Here is a 17,240-nt window from a genome sequence, read left to right as displayed (position 1 = left end):
AGTGAACTGGAACCTGGTAAGTGGTAACCCATTCTCATGAATCAAGAGTCTATCATCGGCTCCCTGGGGCCTGACTTGGAGAAATACCCTCAGCAAGTTGACCGGACAGAAGGGCTCACCCTCTACTCTACCCAGTTGTAACCAGGTACCTTTACCCAGCGGATCCGTTTTCGATCTCCGCACCCTCATCCGCAGGACACCTTTGGACTCGAGTATATCAGAGCACTTCAGACCCCCTTCCCTATCCGTTTTGGACGACGGAAGTAATTCTGAAATTCGCAGCGCCCCACAAAAGGCTAAGGTATAGGCCACCCGGAACAGTTGCGTCTCATACTGGGAGAAACAAACGAACGGCAGAGCTCCTAAGATTTTAATCAATTTTTCTACGTCTATCGGCCTCCTAGAATCTTTCTCCCCGGGTGCTAGGCGCTCCCAACCTCTCATTGCTCTCCTAACTCTCTGATCTTTTGTCGGATCCGACACCCCCCGTAGACCCGCATAAAATGCTAACGCCGACAACTGTCTTTTCATGAATGCTACCGACTTCTCTTGCTCTTTCTGCTGCACGATGAAGCCTAATACACTCTGGGGGGCAAAGATGTCCGCTACACCCACACCCCTCAGGTATGCCATATACGAATCCCATGACCTCTGATACATACTCTTAGTCCTTGGAGCCAAGGATGCAGATATCAACTCGGCGGCTGTGGGGCACCAAACTTCCATAGCTCCGCTGGGAAGGCTGACATTGACGTCTCCGCCTGGGGCCAATGCTCCCGGAACTCTGTTAACTTAAAACGAGACAATGCATCAGCCGCTTTGTTTTCTACACCTGGAACATGTTTCGCAGTGAATTGGACATTATGGCTCAGGCACTGCAAAACCAATTCTTTCAACAACCTGAGTACCCAAGTACAGGTAGCCCTCTGGCTATTAATCACCATGACTACGGACATGTTGTCCGACCAGAATACTATACTCTTGTTTGCCAGCAGATCTCCCCACAAGTGCAAAGCTACCACTATGGGGAAAAGTTCAAGGAAGGAAATGTTAGTAGTCAGGCCTCGCTCGATCCAGTCATCTGGCCAGCACTGCATACACCATTTTTGACCGAATATAGCTCCGAAACCAATACTACCTGCAGCGTCGGTGAACAGTTCAAGATCCGTATTAGAAGAACAGGCTGTTCGCCACAAGTCCCTCAAGAAACTTCTCCAAATCATAAGATCCTCTCTAACTTCAGCTGAGAGCCTCACTCTGTGGTGTTTGGCCCGCAGTCCAGACATTGCCTTCGCTATACTCCTGGAGAAGGCCCTGCCCATAGGAATGACCCGCAGAGCAAAGTTCAGTTGACCCAGAAGAACTTGTAGCTGATGTAAGGTTACCTTCCTTGCCCCCAGGCAGCCATCAATAGCGGCCCTAAAGGCATCGACCTTGACTTTTGGCAGCCTGCACACTCCTGCTGTTGTATCAATCTCTATGCCCAGGAAGGTCAAACACGTGGTCGGGCCTTCGGTTTTTTCCGCCGCCAAAGGTACTCCGAGCGCCTCAGCCAAGCGCTGGAAGCCCAGCAGGGCCTTCCTGCACGACTGGGAACCCTCGGGACCCATGAACAGAAAATCGTCCAGGTAGTGGACTACAGCATGTGAGTTGTCCGAGGCCAGAAACTGCTCAACCGCCCATTCTAGGAACCTTGCGAAAGTCTCGAAAACTGCACAGGCAATAGAACACCCCATAGGCATGCACAAATCCAAAAAGTAGTTACCGTCAAATGTGAAGCCCAAGAACCTGGTGTCGTCCGGGTGCACGGGCAGTAACCTAAAGGCTGATTCAATATCGGCTTTAGCCATTAGGGCTCCCTCCCCAAATGCCTGCAATTTCTCAATAGCCGTGTCAAATTTGGTATACTTCACCGAGCACAGATCCGGGTCTAGCTTATCGTTTACCGAGAGCCCTGGGGGACTCGATAGATTATGGATCAGACGAAATTTACCTTCCTCCTTTTTTGGAACTAGACCCAATGGGGAACAAACCAGATTATGGGTAGGTGGTTCTGTGAAAGGGCCCCCAACCCGCCCCAATGCTACCTCCTTCATGATCTTCTCTCGAGCTGCCTCCATATTTCGCAACACTGAGCTCTGATTGCGAGGTGGGACATTGGAAGGGGGGGCTGAAGACGGGATACGAAAGCCAATTGTAAAACCATGCAGTAGGAATTGAGCCTCCCCAAGATTATCGTACTTACTGAGGAGGTGTGTTAGGACATGCCGTTTAACTGGAGTTGGTAGCTTTGTCAGGGGTCTTAGTTGGCTTTCCTTTTGGGGCACTGTGGCTGGCCTGTTCTTTGGGGTTACCAGTTTTCTTAAAACACCTGATCTCGGGATGAGAGGTACCCCCGCAGTAGGAACAGCAGTGTTTGAATTTACACGCGACCCCCCTGGTACACTCATTTCTATTAAACTGCCAGCAGGCCTGTTTTTTCTCACCGACCCCTTTGTCAGTCCAAAAGGACTGGCTCTGAGTTGAGGGTACCGGGGTAGGCGTTGAAGGGGTGGAATAGAAGACTGTATGCCACAAATTAATCTCCCGCTGGTCCCATGCTATACCCGGGTGAACTGCCTTCATCTGCCTGAACATTTTATCGTATTTCAGCCACCCCTGGCCTGGAAACTCTGTTGCCGCACCATGTATCAAGGATATATAGCTCATCATTTGCGGGCCTAAAACCGGATATTTCTCAAGCATAACAGCGGCATATATTGCAAATCCCGTGATCCAATTCTTCATGGACCATTCTACCCATGATTTCTTCTGATTGTAATCTCCCTCCTTTCCGGCTTTGGGTTTTCCTGCCGCCACCCCCGCATTGATAAGGTCGAACACTTCTATGTATTCGCCCCTGAGTATCCTGTCCTCCATATCTGCTGGCACATGCCAAGTTATCCCCGCGGATGGCGATAAGGTCATTGAGGAAGAACCGAACATTAGAGGGCTGAAAGCTAATAATGGGGAACCAGCTGGTTGCCCCCCAAACCCTCCATGCATCTGGCCATTAGAGGGACCCGCAACATCAACTACGGCATTCGCCATTGAGCCCTGACTTGGACCCCCTAGATTAGAGAAAGCAGTCATCGCTAAGGGGGACCCGTGTAGGCAGGAAACATTGAGCTTACCGGGCTGCTACCTATCGCTTGACCATGCGACCCATATAATTGCATCCCTGGTAACTGAGCGACCCCCCCGGGCTGAACCCAAACTTGCGACACTCCGCTACCCGGCTGTGCCACTACTGGCGGTAACATACCGTGCGGACCGGACCCCCCCACAGAAGTGACGGGGAACCCTCCTATCTGCGTAGGCCTAGTTGCCTCATACTGCCCCTCGGCGTCATCTGGGTCGTTATCTGCGCCTAAGTTCGAATCAATTGTCTCTGGCGCCTCCTCCTCACCTGGTGATACTGGTCGTGAATCCGTCGGCCTCGACCGCTTGCCTCTTGCCGAGCTTCTGAGCTTTTCTGGGGTCTGCTTCGCTCTTTTGCCTCTCCCCCTCTCCTCCTGAGAGTTCGCATCTGCTCTAGCCCCGTCTCTCATATTCTTTAGTACCCAATCCATGCCTTTTTCTCTTGTGAACTCCAGCAGTTCCGTAAAGGCAAGGAATTCCTCATTCTTGGCTGCGGGTTGTTTACCCTTCGGTACCTTCTTCGACGGCATCCTGCACTTAAAGAAAAACGACGTTAAAACTTATCGAGAAACGCAAACGACTTTGTAGGCCCACCGCGCCGCGGATGGGCCCGGACCCAGGGAATCAGATGATCGAGCGCCAGCGCTCGCCCTCCCCCCGGACACGAGGATTTACCGCGGCAACCCCCCCCCCCTGCCAACAATATTTAAATCAAGAGAAATAAGCACGAAAGCTGTAAAGATAAAGAAATCTAGCACACACTGCAAGGCCCGCTAACCTAAACCACAAGTCGGATTAACTCTCGCTGTATACTCCAACGCTATGCTCCCACGATGTCTTCTCTTGGAGACGTCCGACTCCTGGATGATCAGCGGACAAAGAGGGGGCCTCTAGGCTGGTCGCGGGCTTTTAAGCCTCGCGCCCTACTAACACTTCCGGGGCGTACCTCGACCTTTGTTCCCATTGGTCCTGACGCGACGCTCACTTCCGGGTCACGCAGACCGGAAGTGATCCGGCTCCGGGTCGGCCCTTTGGCTGCCACTAACGACGCCATTCCCCGATGGGGTTGGCGCCTTCCATTTCAGGGTCTGTATTTTCCTGGTATCATCTCTGGAGGAAGTATAGATCAAACTTACATTTTCGCTTAAACAGGCAGAAGGATTGTAATCGTAGGGTTCTAACCTACCTGCAGACCTACATTAATGCCATCATATGATTATTTATAATCAGCATACGCCGCCAATTGCATTGGTGGCTAGATATACTCTGCTTTCAGGATGTTGTGACCTACTCGTTATGTTGATGTGTTTATGGTTTTTTTTTTGTTGTTATTAGCGCGGTGCTCTACCTACCTGAGCCGCAGCCAGGTGAGGCGAAGTGCCATCCTCCTACCTAAAAGGTAAGCGGGTGAAGGGCCTGAATAAGAGCCTCAGATGTACATGATATGACATCATTGGTGATATGTAATACGTATACCTATAGTTGGTCCTACTTTATTTTGTACTAACTTTAATTTTTATGTTGGTCTGTTGTCTCTGTCTGTTTTCTAAATTCATTTTAGTAGTAAGGAGGACCAGTATCTGTCAAGGGACATCTTGTTCACTTGAAAAGACGTAAAGTAACACTTTTATTCTACTTCTCCTTTGAGGTAAAGCAGTAGCGAGATGTGGTCCTGATGAAAGCAGCAGGACACCTAGTGGGGTCCAAAGTCTGCAGAAACATGTCGACCGTTAAGATCTAAGTAGTAGTTATTTGTTTTGATCTACTATATACCCGCACTGATTTTTAATTTTGGAAAAATAGGTGATACCTAATAAAGTTTTTCTCTCCTAGATCTCCAATTTTATAGTCCTTCACGCTATTCACACCATCTTTTGTTTACTTACACGCACTGCTTTTTCAGTTATCGTTCTAAGGTTATCAGCTGTACACCTTTAAACACACTAGGGCATCCACTTTACAAATCCCAAGTGGTTGCAGGATTGCCCTCCTCGGTGTGTGGAGGCCCAGATGATGATAAGGGCGGAACCGATCGATAACTGATCTCTCTAGTAGTAGCCAGGTTAGGGTGTATTGTTGATTTGGTAATATCCAGTGTATTCCCTGTTTGGCCATAAATGCGTACTGGAATGTTCTCATGTCCGCAAGGTTGAGGCCGCCTAGTTCCTTCCTCAGTCTCAGTTTTTGGAGGCTTATTCTTGTTTTTTCGTCTCTCCATATGAATTTATTGAGTATTTGGTCTATTTTCTTATGAAAGTCACCCGTCAGTAGTAGCGGGAGCATTCTTACTAGGTAGTTGACTATCGGGGTGATCCTCATTTTAACTGTGTCAATTCTGCCCCACCATGTGATGAACTTGGGTGACCAGCTATCCAGTAGCCCTCTTATTTTGTCTAGGGTGTTTTTCTCGTTTTGTTCGAGCATTGTTCTTAGGTTTCTCCCAAAGTTGATTCCTAGATATTTGACAGTTTTTGTTTGCCAGGCTAGCCCTGAGCTACCCAGTACTTCTTTAGTTGTGTTTACGTTCAGTGGCATGCATTTGGATTTATCTCTGTTTAGTTTGTAGCCAGAAAGGGATGCGTAGTCGTCAATTGTGTTCATGAGGGCCGGTATGGAATTGGACGGGTCTTCTGTTGTGATTAGTATCTCGTACGCGTATGCTGCTAGTTTAGCTGTGGTGTTGTTGATGGTTATGCCTGCTAGGTTCTTGTTTGCCAGACTGGCCTTTATCAGTGGTTCTAGTGCTAGTAGGAACAGCAGTGGGGATAGGGGGCAGCCTTGCCTGGTCCCTCTTTGGAGGTTGAAAGTGGGCGAGGTCGCTCCATTAAGGGTAAATGGTGCTTTTGGACTTCTGTATAGGGTCATGACTTTCCTTGTGTATTCTTCTCCCAGGTTATATGCCTGCATGCACTCCTCTTGAAAGTGCCAAGAGACTCTGTCGAATGCCTTCTCGGCATCCAGCATGATTGCTACTGCTGTGTTATCTGAGTTTGAGAGTGTTCAATGATTTGGCAGAGCAGCCTGGTGTTGTCGCTTGACATTCGGGTTTTCATGTATTCTACCTGGGTGTCCCCTATTAGTTGTGGGAGCAGTCTGTTGAGTCTGATTGATAGGATTTTCAAGTATATTTTGCAGTCTAGGTTTATGAGTGAAATTGGGCGGTAGTTTTTTGGCCATTGTGGGTCCTTACCTTCCTTGGGGATGACTATGATGTTGGCCTGTGACATTTTCTCTGTTACTTCCCCTACCCTCCCGCATTGGTTGAAGACTTCAGTTAATACTGGTGTTAGCTGGTCTAGGAAGGATTTGTAGAAAGTTGCAGTGTAGCCCTTTAGGCCCTTAATGGCTGTCTTGACCTCAGATGTTTTGATGTCCTGGCCTAGCGCTATCACTTCATCTTTCGATATCTTGGGCAGATTTAAGTTCTCAAAGTAGCTCTTGGTCCCCCTTGTATCTAGGTTGTCGTCTTTGCTGTAGAGCTTTTTATAGAATTCCATTAATGTATTTAGAATGTCTGTATGTCAGGTGTGTGTTTTACTGGCAGTGTCTGTGATTGCTGCTATGTAGTGTTGCCTTTGCTTATATTTGAGGTATGAGGCTAATGTTTTTTCTGCCTTGTTAGCTTCGCACAGGTTGATTTGTTTACATTTTTTTATCCATTGTCCAGACTGTTTGCTGAGTATTCTGTTGAACTCGTATTTGGTCTTAGTGAGTTCTGTTAGTATGTGTTGGTTTGTGGTGTCCCCTATATGTCTTGTTTCTAGTAGCTTTATTTCGTTTTCTAGCTTCGCTAGCTGTGCTTTGGCTTCTCTATCTCTTCTGGCTTTGATTTCCATTAGCACTCCCCTTATGGTTGCTTTGAGGGCCTCCCACAGGGTTTTTGGGACTACGTCTGGTGTGTCGTTGCCTTTGATGTAGTCATCGATGGCTTTCTGGACTCTGATCTTATCTTCTTGTCTGGTGATGGTACTGGTGTTGAGACGCCATCTGCGTGTTGTGTGGTTGTTGTGTCTCCCTGTGAGGTGTAGGGTAATGCAAGCATGGTCTGATATTGTTCTGGCTGTGATCTCTGTATGTTCTATTAGGTGCGTGTGGGTTCCTGAGATGAGAATGTAGTCTATTCTACTGTATGAGTTGTGTGGTTTCGAGTAGTAGGTGTAGTCTCTGGTATCAGGATGCTTTAGTCACCATTGGTCCACTAGATTAAATCTGTTGTGTAAGTACGTTAGCGCCTTGTGGGACGTTGGGGTGCGAGCTAGTCTTCTTGATTGCCTGTCTAGCGTTTGGTCCAGCGCCATGTTGAAGTCGCCCCCTAAAACCGCCATGCTGTGTGGGCTAGCAGTTTCTAATTTCTTAGCTATCCCCTCCCACAATAATGTGTCGTCGGTGTTTGGAGCATAGATGTTTATCACTAGAAGGATGTCCTCCCCTCTTTTCAGGTGTGTGATTAATAGTCTGCCCTCGTCGTCCTGCTGCACCTTCTCAATGGATATGTTTGATTTGCTATTGATCAGGGTAATGGCCCCTCCCTTTTTGCCCATGGCTGGAGAGCAGGCTACTTGCCCTATCCATCTGGCCCGTCTCAGCATGATATAGGTTCAACCATCAACAGGCAACCTGAGGGGTGGAGGTGCTTCTATTTTGTGCTGTGTCAGATGCTGGGAAGAACTGGATTCCCAGTGGATGATCTAGATAAATGCATCTCTGGGAGCCGGGTGTTGATGTAAGAGTGTAGGTTGGTCCTGGACCTGCGATTCTTTACAATGTGGACTGCAAGGCATCTATAATTGGCTTTGTGTGTGATGCACAGTGGAAGGTGTTTTATGGGACAGGACTACCAATTAGCTTCTACCGAAACATAACGCTGCCTACAGGTCTAACATGCACTGAGGGCAATGCTGCCAAAAAGAGCGGTGCTACAGGAGTCTTTCCCCCAAGAGGACAGATTGTTAGCTGAATATATGCCATGGTAAGCCACATCTCTGACATACAAGAAATACTCCAGAATACACCCTATGCCCTGATACAATTAAGAAATCGCTCGGTTCTCGATCTGGGGAGACACAAGGAGGACAAATGGGAGGAAGCCATGGCATCCCCTAGAGAGGTGCACATACGTTCAGGTTTCCGCCTTGGACTATTAAAAATCCCCTCCACTCCTATTGCTCCCCAACCTTGTTGTTTAAGATGGGTAGGGCACCTAGTGCCAACCGTAGACGAGTATGTGGCCACACTGGTACCTTTTATCACATGGTTTAGTATAGCCCAATACTGCAGGGCTTCTGGGTGGCGGTAGTTGACAGTTTGAAAGATGCGGGTCCTCCCTCACTTTGGAAGAGAAGTGGTGTCTCCTAAATGTTTGGGAGGAAACGGATTTGGGACGCATGGAATGGAAATGGTTGATGCTGGGGATGGCTCTAGCAAAAAGATATTTCGCTAAAATGTGGGGAGCTAAATAATGGCCACAGCTTGAGGACTGAAAACGCAATATAGACTGATGCATGTTCATTGAAAGAGGAAGAGGTGTGGCGCCGCGGCTAGGGCAACTTACTCCAGAATCTGGGGATCACGGTTCGATACCCGGCACCAGTGGCAGGTTAGCCCATCACCATGTGACTCTGGGCTATAGCTTGCTTAATCTTCCAGACGGCTCCCAGCCCCTAGAGACCCTTACGGGTGATTGTGCGCTTTACAAATGTGGATTATTATTATTATTATTGAAATCGTGATCAATGAAGGTCAATGTTGCCCCCCAAAATGGTTAAAATCTGGGGACAGTGGCAAGAATGAAGAGGTAATATATGCGGCATTCCAGATACTGTCGCTTTAGGTGAGCAGACAGCCTTGACAGAACAACAGGGAAGTGCTCTGGATTGCATTGGGGGGCTGGGAGGGGGAGAGACTGGAGGCTTTAAAGTGTCCATGTACATGATGTCCAGGCATTTAACAGTGTTCTATTTTGTACAGTGCTCTATTTTGTATTGTACATTTTTACTTAAACTGTAAAAAAAGATTTTTAAAAACATAAAAAATAACATTCACAATCTAAGAATGTGGAGGCAGTTCAATGTGTTGTGTGTTCTATTAACATGGATAATAATTTGTTAAAGGCTGATGCATCTGGCAAATCTTTGAAGATCCAATGGAACAGCGGGGGCTACTTACCATTGTTGCAGCAGGGGCACTGAGGCCCACTGACCCATTGAACCCTTGTACCAAGGTTCATGGCTCCATGCTACACTTCTAGGGAAGACACCTCTGTCTGAGCATTCATTTGAGTCATCGAATGAACGACTGTCGCACTCCTTTTATTACAAAAGTACCCTATTGTTGAGTTTACAAGTGAACGGTGTGCAAAATGTGCAGTGTAAAGCAAGGCACAAATTCCGAATGCTAGAGGTTTCCTGCACACACACACTCCTCTGGTGTGGCCACCTCTGCCTCGAACTCTCAAACCCACATCTTGGAGGCACGTATTCTGTTGCGGTGTCTAAAACCTGGCAGAAGCTTCCTTGGAAACTCTGCTCCAACCTGTACAATCTCTGTTTGAAAAAATCATAAAATATAGCGTTTCAACTCTGCAATGATCTGTTTCAAAGCCTCTTGTTCCATGTTGCTTCTGTTTGCTGTGCTGCTTCTCCTTTAAATGGGCTACTTTCACAACACCAAGGAGGCCACAGTGAACAGTGTCTTCTAATAAAACGAAACATGACTTAGCATCTCGAAACGCGAATCTTTCTCCTCTACCTTAGGAAAAACTCTCCTCTCCTCCTCCTACCTCCCCCCTGGTGACCAGTTATTTACCTAGACGTAAAACGACTCTCTTGCCTTCTAGATTCTGCACTTTTCAATTACTCTGAGTTTTGCTCTATGTTAATAGTGCCTATTGCAATGTGAGCTATTTTAAGTTTCATATACAGTGTTTGTACGTCACCCTAGTACTTCCTGTCACATTAAGTAAGAGACTCAGCGTTAGGGCTTTAAAGGGGCCAGCACACTCCAGGTCACTCTCACACCCGGTACAGGAAACCAATATGGAGCGTCCAGAAATACAATGGGGTTAAATACACAGGCACACCCAAAAGCCAGGGGAAGGCAGAAGCATTCAAACAACGACAGTACAATAACAGATGCACTCTCATGGAGTGCTACACCAAAAAGAAAACAAGTGCTGAAACACAAATGCGTGTGGCACTAAAAAGCGGCAACTGTGTGGACGGACGATTTCCTGTGGTGCATGCCGTTTACCTTCCGGCAGCGAGCGCGATAATTGCTAACATATGGCACTGCTGCTCGCTCCCGCAAGGGAATCACCAAACGTGCACAAGGGCTCATTGGGAACAGTGCAAAACATGCACGAGTTCCCAATAAAGCCTGGAGCGATTCCAAAAGGTCTCTAAAGCAGCGCTTGCGCCCTTCTATTGAGACCTAAAAAGGACAGGGTTCCTTGTTATCTGATATTACTTTTGCTTGTGGTACATAGTTAACGATAGAAGAAATACAATTGGTGTATTTCTCATGATGGGATTCTCCGCTTCATGCAAATATTTTATTGAGGCTTGTTGGTGGTTAAGGGAATTTATTTAATTGTGAGATTATGACACGACAATACATTAACACATGGAAAATATATTGACTTGTATTGGTAGTGTTGTGGATGAATACGCTTCTTTTAACATTTTCTGACCTGTTACAATATTCATTAAAGTACTCTCTGGTGATTGCTTTGTCCCATAGGAAGAGGATTGCTGATTTTGTCCGGGCCAAAGTGGTTTCAGCATCGAAGACTGTTGACTCCTGGCTTTCACTATGATGTTTTAAAACCTTACGTGAAATTGATCTCAGACTCAACCAAAATTATGCTGGTATGGATTTTTATGGCTTATTATGAAAACACAACTTTGTATTTATGCACACATTACAATGGGGTCCTCCGCACAAAACTTACATAGACACAGCTAAATACCTGCAGAGGAATAGGAACAACCTTCGACTATTTACTGAATTATTTTACACTGTAAAGGCATTGTAAGTGTTGTCTGTGACTAGTAAAGTACATATTTACATGTTCATTTATGCATGTTCATATATACTATAGTAAGCAAGCTTTGTTCCGCCGACTCTAAACTAAGCAAAGGATCCGTGAGTTTGGCAGACAGGACATCATCCGCTGTATGATGCATGTGCTCCATTTTACAAAGTAACCATTTGTGCAACTCAAAACTTTGCATGAAATTTGATAGCTTTCTGTTGGTATTTCTAGAATTGAGGATCCATCAAGAGGGACACACTTAAAAAAGACGAGGGGGCTCAAAAAAGGTGCAATTTGCTAATAACCATGTCATCCCCTGATGATTCCCCGTGTAGCATGTTTAATCCTTTGTAGGGTGTGGCAGGTTTTGTGCAAATGTATATAGGATGGGGCTAGAGATCGTTCAAAACATGTTTCTGCTATTTTGAAAACTCCCATTTTGCTTTGCAAGGAGATGAACCAGCCAGTGGGCTGAACCCAGAAAGTGTCTGTCTGTGATGGAGGAGTAAGGTTTCATTGAGGAATTGGGCAGAGACCCCCACCTTCTAGAAATTTCCACCACCAAAATGAGTTTTTATAAGCTAATGTAGGTTAGTCTAACCAAAGGCAGTACCGATATAATGGTTTATCAATTTGTGTTTCCTGAATCTGAAGAATTGTTCTAGGAAGCCTAAATGACTAATAGGAAGTTCAAGAGGTTAGAATACATTCTTGTATATGGAAAAGCGTTTTTCAACTCCCCCTACACCCTCCATGATTGCCTGAGTTTATAAGGCAGAATCTTTAGCTGATTGGTGGATGCTGACGTCAGACTATTGTAATGGGGGTAGTAATTAAGGATTTTTTGAGGAATAGTGTAAGCTGAAAGAGTGTTGATATGTTCTGATTTTGTGTAATGTGCTGCTATTTATTGTTAACACATATCTTGTTACCTGTGGCCTACCACTGTGCCACCCCCCACGTGGGAATAATCCACTGCTCATTGCATTCAGCCAAACCCAGCCCCAGCATGGACCAAAGCCCCTTTCCCTATAAATAAAAGGTAATAAGAGGCATTGCTTCCTTTTCTGCCCATCACTTGGCATCGAATCTTCCACTTGGTCTGGCCCTATTCTGCGTCCTTCTTCCTAATATCCCTTTCGGACTCCACTGTCTCCCCTATTGTAGTTTTATTTAATGAATTTTCTTTTAACTAGTGTTTTTTCACTTCACTATTACTTGCCTATACACTTGAGTTTCATGCACACAGTTTTTTATGCACTCATGGTTTTTAACTCAGGTTTGAGGAATGCATTGCTCATGGACTTCTAAAATACAAATGAGAAATGTTCGTGGATGTGTGTCAGAGCCTATAGGATATTAATCAAATATATTCTAAGAATATATTGTAAAATGCACTGGTCAAATTATAGTGAGTGTCAGTTGATTACATTTTGTTTGCTGGTTTGCTTTTAGTTCATAAGCTTGATTTATAGCTACTAAGTTGAGTCCCATCACTTGGTCTGCACTACTTCCCCCTCTCCACCCCTTTAAAGTTCTATTCAGGGTAGATTAAATGGATCCCTACACAAACACCCACATGTATGGGTTTCACTCTGATACTGTTGCTATCATGCGTTTGTGGAGTGCAGAATACATGAAGTTGTGGCGGTGGGAGGGTTCCTCACCCACGTCACAATTTCAAGAGGTTATGCTTCAGCTTGTGATGTACTGGGAAGGGAAACAAGGGAACCCAACTCATACGGAGCCTGGGTATAAAGTCTTCAGAAAACAACAATGGCTCCTGTGGATAAATATATATTCCTTATGATATGGTTTGGGCAGAATGGCAATGTTTGGGTGGTGTGTGGGATGTATAAGAAGGAGGCTACATACACACGTAGAGAATATCATTTTCAATTTGCATTTTTTATGTAAGTATAGAAACCTCTTGTTTTTTAAACACCATTACTTAGCACTTTAGTAGTATAGGTTCTTCTTTACTCACTTGGGACACATTCTCACATTGTTACTATTTGTATGTATTTAATGCTGATGATACTGTATACAATTTATGTATGAATACTTACATAAAAAATGCAAATTGAAAATTATATTCTCTACGTGTGTATTTAGCCTCCTTCTTATACATCCCACACACCACCCAAACATTGCCATTGTGCCTAAACCATATCATAAGGAATATACATGACAGCATGTGATGTGGCCCACAATCAAACTTGCAGCCAGGCTGTTTAAGGTTTATTTGTGTGCCATAGGGGAAGGATGGTGGGGTGGGCCATGAGATATGTTCTAACCTCAGCTGTAAGTGCGGTACCAGAAGTGAGCACTTTCAATTATGCCTCATACTTTTTATCTTGAAAATTGATCACCACAATTAGGATTTTTTTTTTAAGAGACACCTTTAGAATGACTGAAAAAATGTGTAACGCATTTGTCTAGATTTCAGTCTCTTAGCTATGCTAACCACTCACAGAACTCCTCCAGGTTTCCATCTTTCCCTTATTCTGTTCATACATGTGTTAATCGGTTATTTTGCTAGCAGTATTATATCGTTCTAGCTTCATCCTATGTTGATTTTCCTTTTCCCCTCTTCTCTGATTCTTTCTATACGTGTATACTGTGAAGTGGGCACAGCAGTTGTTTGGTAGGATGACAGGGCGTCATGAGATGCAGCCACGTTAATTAATGTATTCTTATTTACATGTAAACTCATATCCTAGTAGGGGCATTATGAACTTCTTGCTCAGCTCATTGCTTTCAATAGGACTCAGCGGCCAGGTAGGCTCTTACAGCCTTTGAATACTATACCCATTTTGTGCTGGAGCAGAGAGACCTTCAGGTTTACACAAACCACACTTAAATGCGCCCAGTAGTAAGCAACGCAGAACTCAAGAAACTGCTTGCATTCCTGTTCTGGAGGGGGAGATGCACTCCTGCTTCCTCTCCATTGCCCATCCAAGACCGGGATTCTCTTTTATTTTCATACTCATATTTACCTTATGTCTCACTGCCTAATAAAAACTCAAAACATATTGTTTCTACCACTATACAAAATTCTGCTCACTTGTTCTGCTTGATTTTCATTGACCGCTGTGCTATTCCTGTGTAGAATCATCATTTGTTATATAATGTAGGCCTATAGTTAACATGAAAAATATAATAAGATTGGAGCAGTCCGAGTAAGTGTTGCATCAAGTCATTTTGGATTTGCAGCTACCTTGTGTTTATGATCTGAAAGACTCCACTTAAAAGAAATCCTTTGCCACAGTTTATGCACTAAGTGTAAGTATTTCATATTTATTCCACTCTAGGATAAGTGGGAAAAACTCATTGATAAAAACAATTCAGTGGAAGTCTTCGAGCATGTCAGCCTGATGACCCTAGACAGCATCATGAAATGTGCCTTCAGCTATGACAGCAACTGCCAAGCAGGCAGGTGAGTTTCCTGACTTTTTCACTTTTGGGGCTAAAGTTTCTAAGGTGATTAGGTGTCTGTTTAGACCGTGATGATGGAAGACATTAGCTTTTCTCCACCAAGTTTCAGTGCCCATATCCAAAATTCAAATTCTAAGGTGGGGATGGAGGCTGCAATAGCACCAAACTGGTGGCGGGATCGGGACCATCTGCAATTGGACACCAACCAAAAGCTTTTTTCAGAATGCAGTGGCGTAACACGAATCCTGATTAGTTCATTCCTAAGGAGAGAAGATGGAAGATGATTGGTTGGAGATGGCTTATACAAGTAGGAAGGCCACAGGAGGGTGAAATGGCCAATTTTGCATGTGTGATGGGCTTGGGAGTTCCTTAAAACTCTTCGTGCTCGAAGAGAAGGAGACAGCCCTTCTGACTCCTCCATCCTAAGGCAGCCTGGCAATCCTCAGAATGAACTTTCCTCTGTGGACAAACACATCCCAACAGAATGGTAACACCATAATTCTCATTTTGCTGGTAAGCATTTGTACACCTCAGAGTAGTTAATAATCATGTTTACCTCCCTGCCTAATCCCTTTTGAATCATATGGATTCCCCAGAGCTCAGGTTTACGGAGACCGTACTGTGATGCACACCATCCACCAGCTATGACTTCCACAGACAGAACAAAGGAACCTGCATGGTGCTACTTGCAGTGCCACGCCGCTGTGTGCCACCATCCACCAATCCCCAGTATAACTTGCCTACATAGGTCTTCATAGAGATCTCATTCCTTGAATCAAGGTATTTGATTTATTTATGGGGCATTCTAAAGCATATTTTAAATTGATGACATTAGCCTAAAATTGTCATACTTTTGTAGTTTTTTCTCATTGTGTGCTTCAGTTTTCTTGTCGACTGCGAAAGAATTTTGTTCTTGGTGAGTTGTGTCCCCAGGCACATCTGATTTTTAGGTCTCGCCTATTATATCCCGCAGGGATAAATAGGCGAGTATATAGTAGGCAAAACAAAATCTCTACCAACTGCGGATTACGTCCAGTACATGTGATGCAGTTGTGTGAGACGCACCTGTGCAAGTCAAACCCATCAGACTCGCACCAGACTTCAATGGGAATCGCTCCCAAGCTGCTCCCCCGCCCCGCATCAGACTTTAAAGCATTGCGCTCCCGCCCCGCCCCCCCCACAGCAATGCCAAGAGCTTGTTCCTAATGCAGAATCTCCTTAATCACGGTTTCACGCAGCTATTTCCTTTAATACTGCACTGACTCAAGAAATGTTTTATCTCTTTTTAAACGCAGCGTTTAAATTGACTCAATACATGATCTTTAACAATGCCTGGACTTCGATAAATGTTTATGTTTTTATTAATGCACCAATTACCTGAGAGTCTCTTTCTTAAAACACCACACTGACTCGAGAGATGTCTTTTCTAAACGCAGCATCCGGCATTGCTGGTATGCAAATTCACTTTATTTCAACTGCACTAACGGGCATTTTCACGCTGCACAAACATATGAGCTCCTTTGGAATGCGGAATCCTGCCATCCTGCTTGATTAATGGATTTGCATTTTCAGATGAAAACATTAAACATGCTCGAGACGCCAGCAGAGCTCAAGCCACACTGAGAAACCACACATCCTCCTTAAGTTTTGTTTCCTCTGGGAGCCAAGTTGTTTTACACGTAACTCCTAACATACAAAAGGTTCTCTTTTTTAGAAATATATAGTATCTTAAACAGTAATGTGTTTGTTGTAAAATAGGAACGGCACTATAATGGGCGCATCTAAGTATTTCCCCCTGTTAGCAATATGTTAGGGCTTTTTGCCAATGTAAGTTTTTTTTTCTACAAAAAAACTTTATTTGTTAGTCACAGGCAACGTCAAGAAGGTTTTGTATTATTTTGCTTAAACGACATGTGTACCTTATTTTAAGTTTACACAGTACACTAGATGATTGTTTCTCTTCCTTCTCTCTTTTTTTTCTGTCACATTAGCGCAAAAGGTATATAACTTTCCATTATGTATTTTTAATGGAGATTAAAATTGCTCTCACATCTTTGGTCTCTTTGTCTCACACTCTACACTTTTATTTTACACTCGTTATTTTTGTTTCACACTTTATCTTTGGCACACACATTACCAGCCGTCAGTACACTTTCGCCAGGCATACACCACCAGTTGTCAGTACACGCTTCCACCAGGCAGACACACAACCAGCCATTAGTGCACGCTTCCATCAGGCACACATCACCATCCGTTAGTGCACACTTTCACCAGACAGACACACAACACCAACTGTCATTGCACGTTTTAACAGGCACACTCCTCCAGACGTCAGTGCACATATTCACCAAACATACACACCACCAGCTATAATTGCATGCTTCCACCAAGCACACACACCACCAGCCGTCAGTGCACGTTTCCACCAGGCATACACACCACCAGCCGTCAGTGCACACTTTCACCAGGCACACACACCAGCCGTTAGTGCACGTTTTCACTAGGCACATGCACTTCACCAACTGTCAGTGCACGTTTTAACAGGCACACTCCAGCCGTCAGTGCACACTTTCACTAGGCAAACAAACCA

General features: G+C 44.9%; 1 protein-coding gene across 2 annotated transcripts in view; it reads left to right on the top strand.

Moving 5' to 3' along the window:
• Positions 1 to 17,240, top strand: part of LOC147665849 (cytochrome P450 4B1-like) — a 298,070-nt gene that overhangs the window by 124,219 nt on the left and 156,611 nt on the right. For both annotated transcript variants that reach the window (XM_086949460.1, XM_086949461.1), the window contains 2 exons: positions 10,918 to 11,045; positions 14,527 to 14,651. In XM_086949460.1, coding sequence (XP_086805586.1) covers positions 10,918 to 11,045; positions 14,527 to 14,651 — 253 coding nt within the window. The remainder of the gene's footprint in view (positions 1 to 10,917; positions 11,046 to 14,526; positions 14,652 to 17,240) is intronic.

Source organism: Lissotriton vulgaris, unplaced genomic scaffold (genome assembly GCF_964263255.1).
Source record: "Lissotriton vulgaris unplaced genomic scaffold, aLisVul1.2 SCAFFOLD_1678, whole genome shotgun sequence".
Lineage (NCBI taxonomy): Eukaryota > Metazoa > Chordata > Amphibia > Caudata > Salamandridae > Lissotriton > Lissotriton vulgaris.
This window is presented reverse-complemented; position numbering and strand designations above follow the sequence as displayed.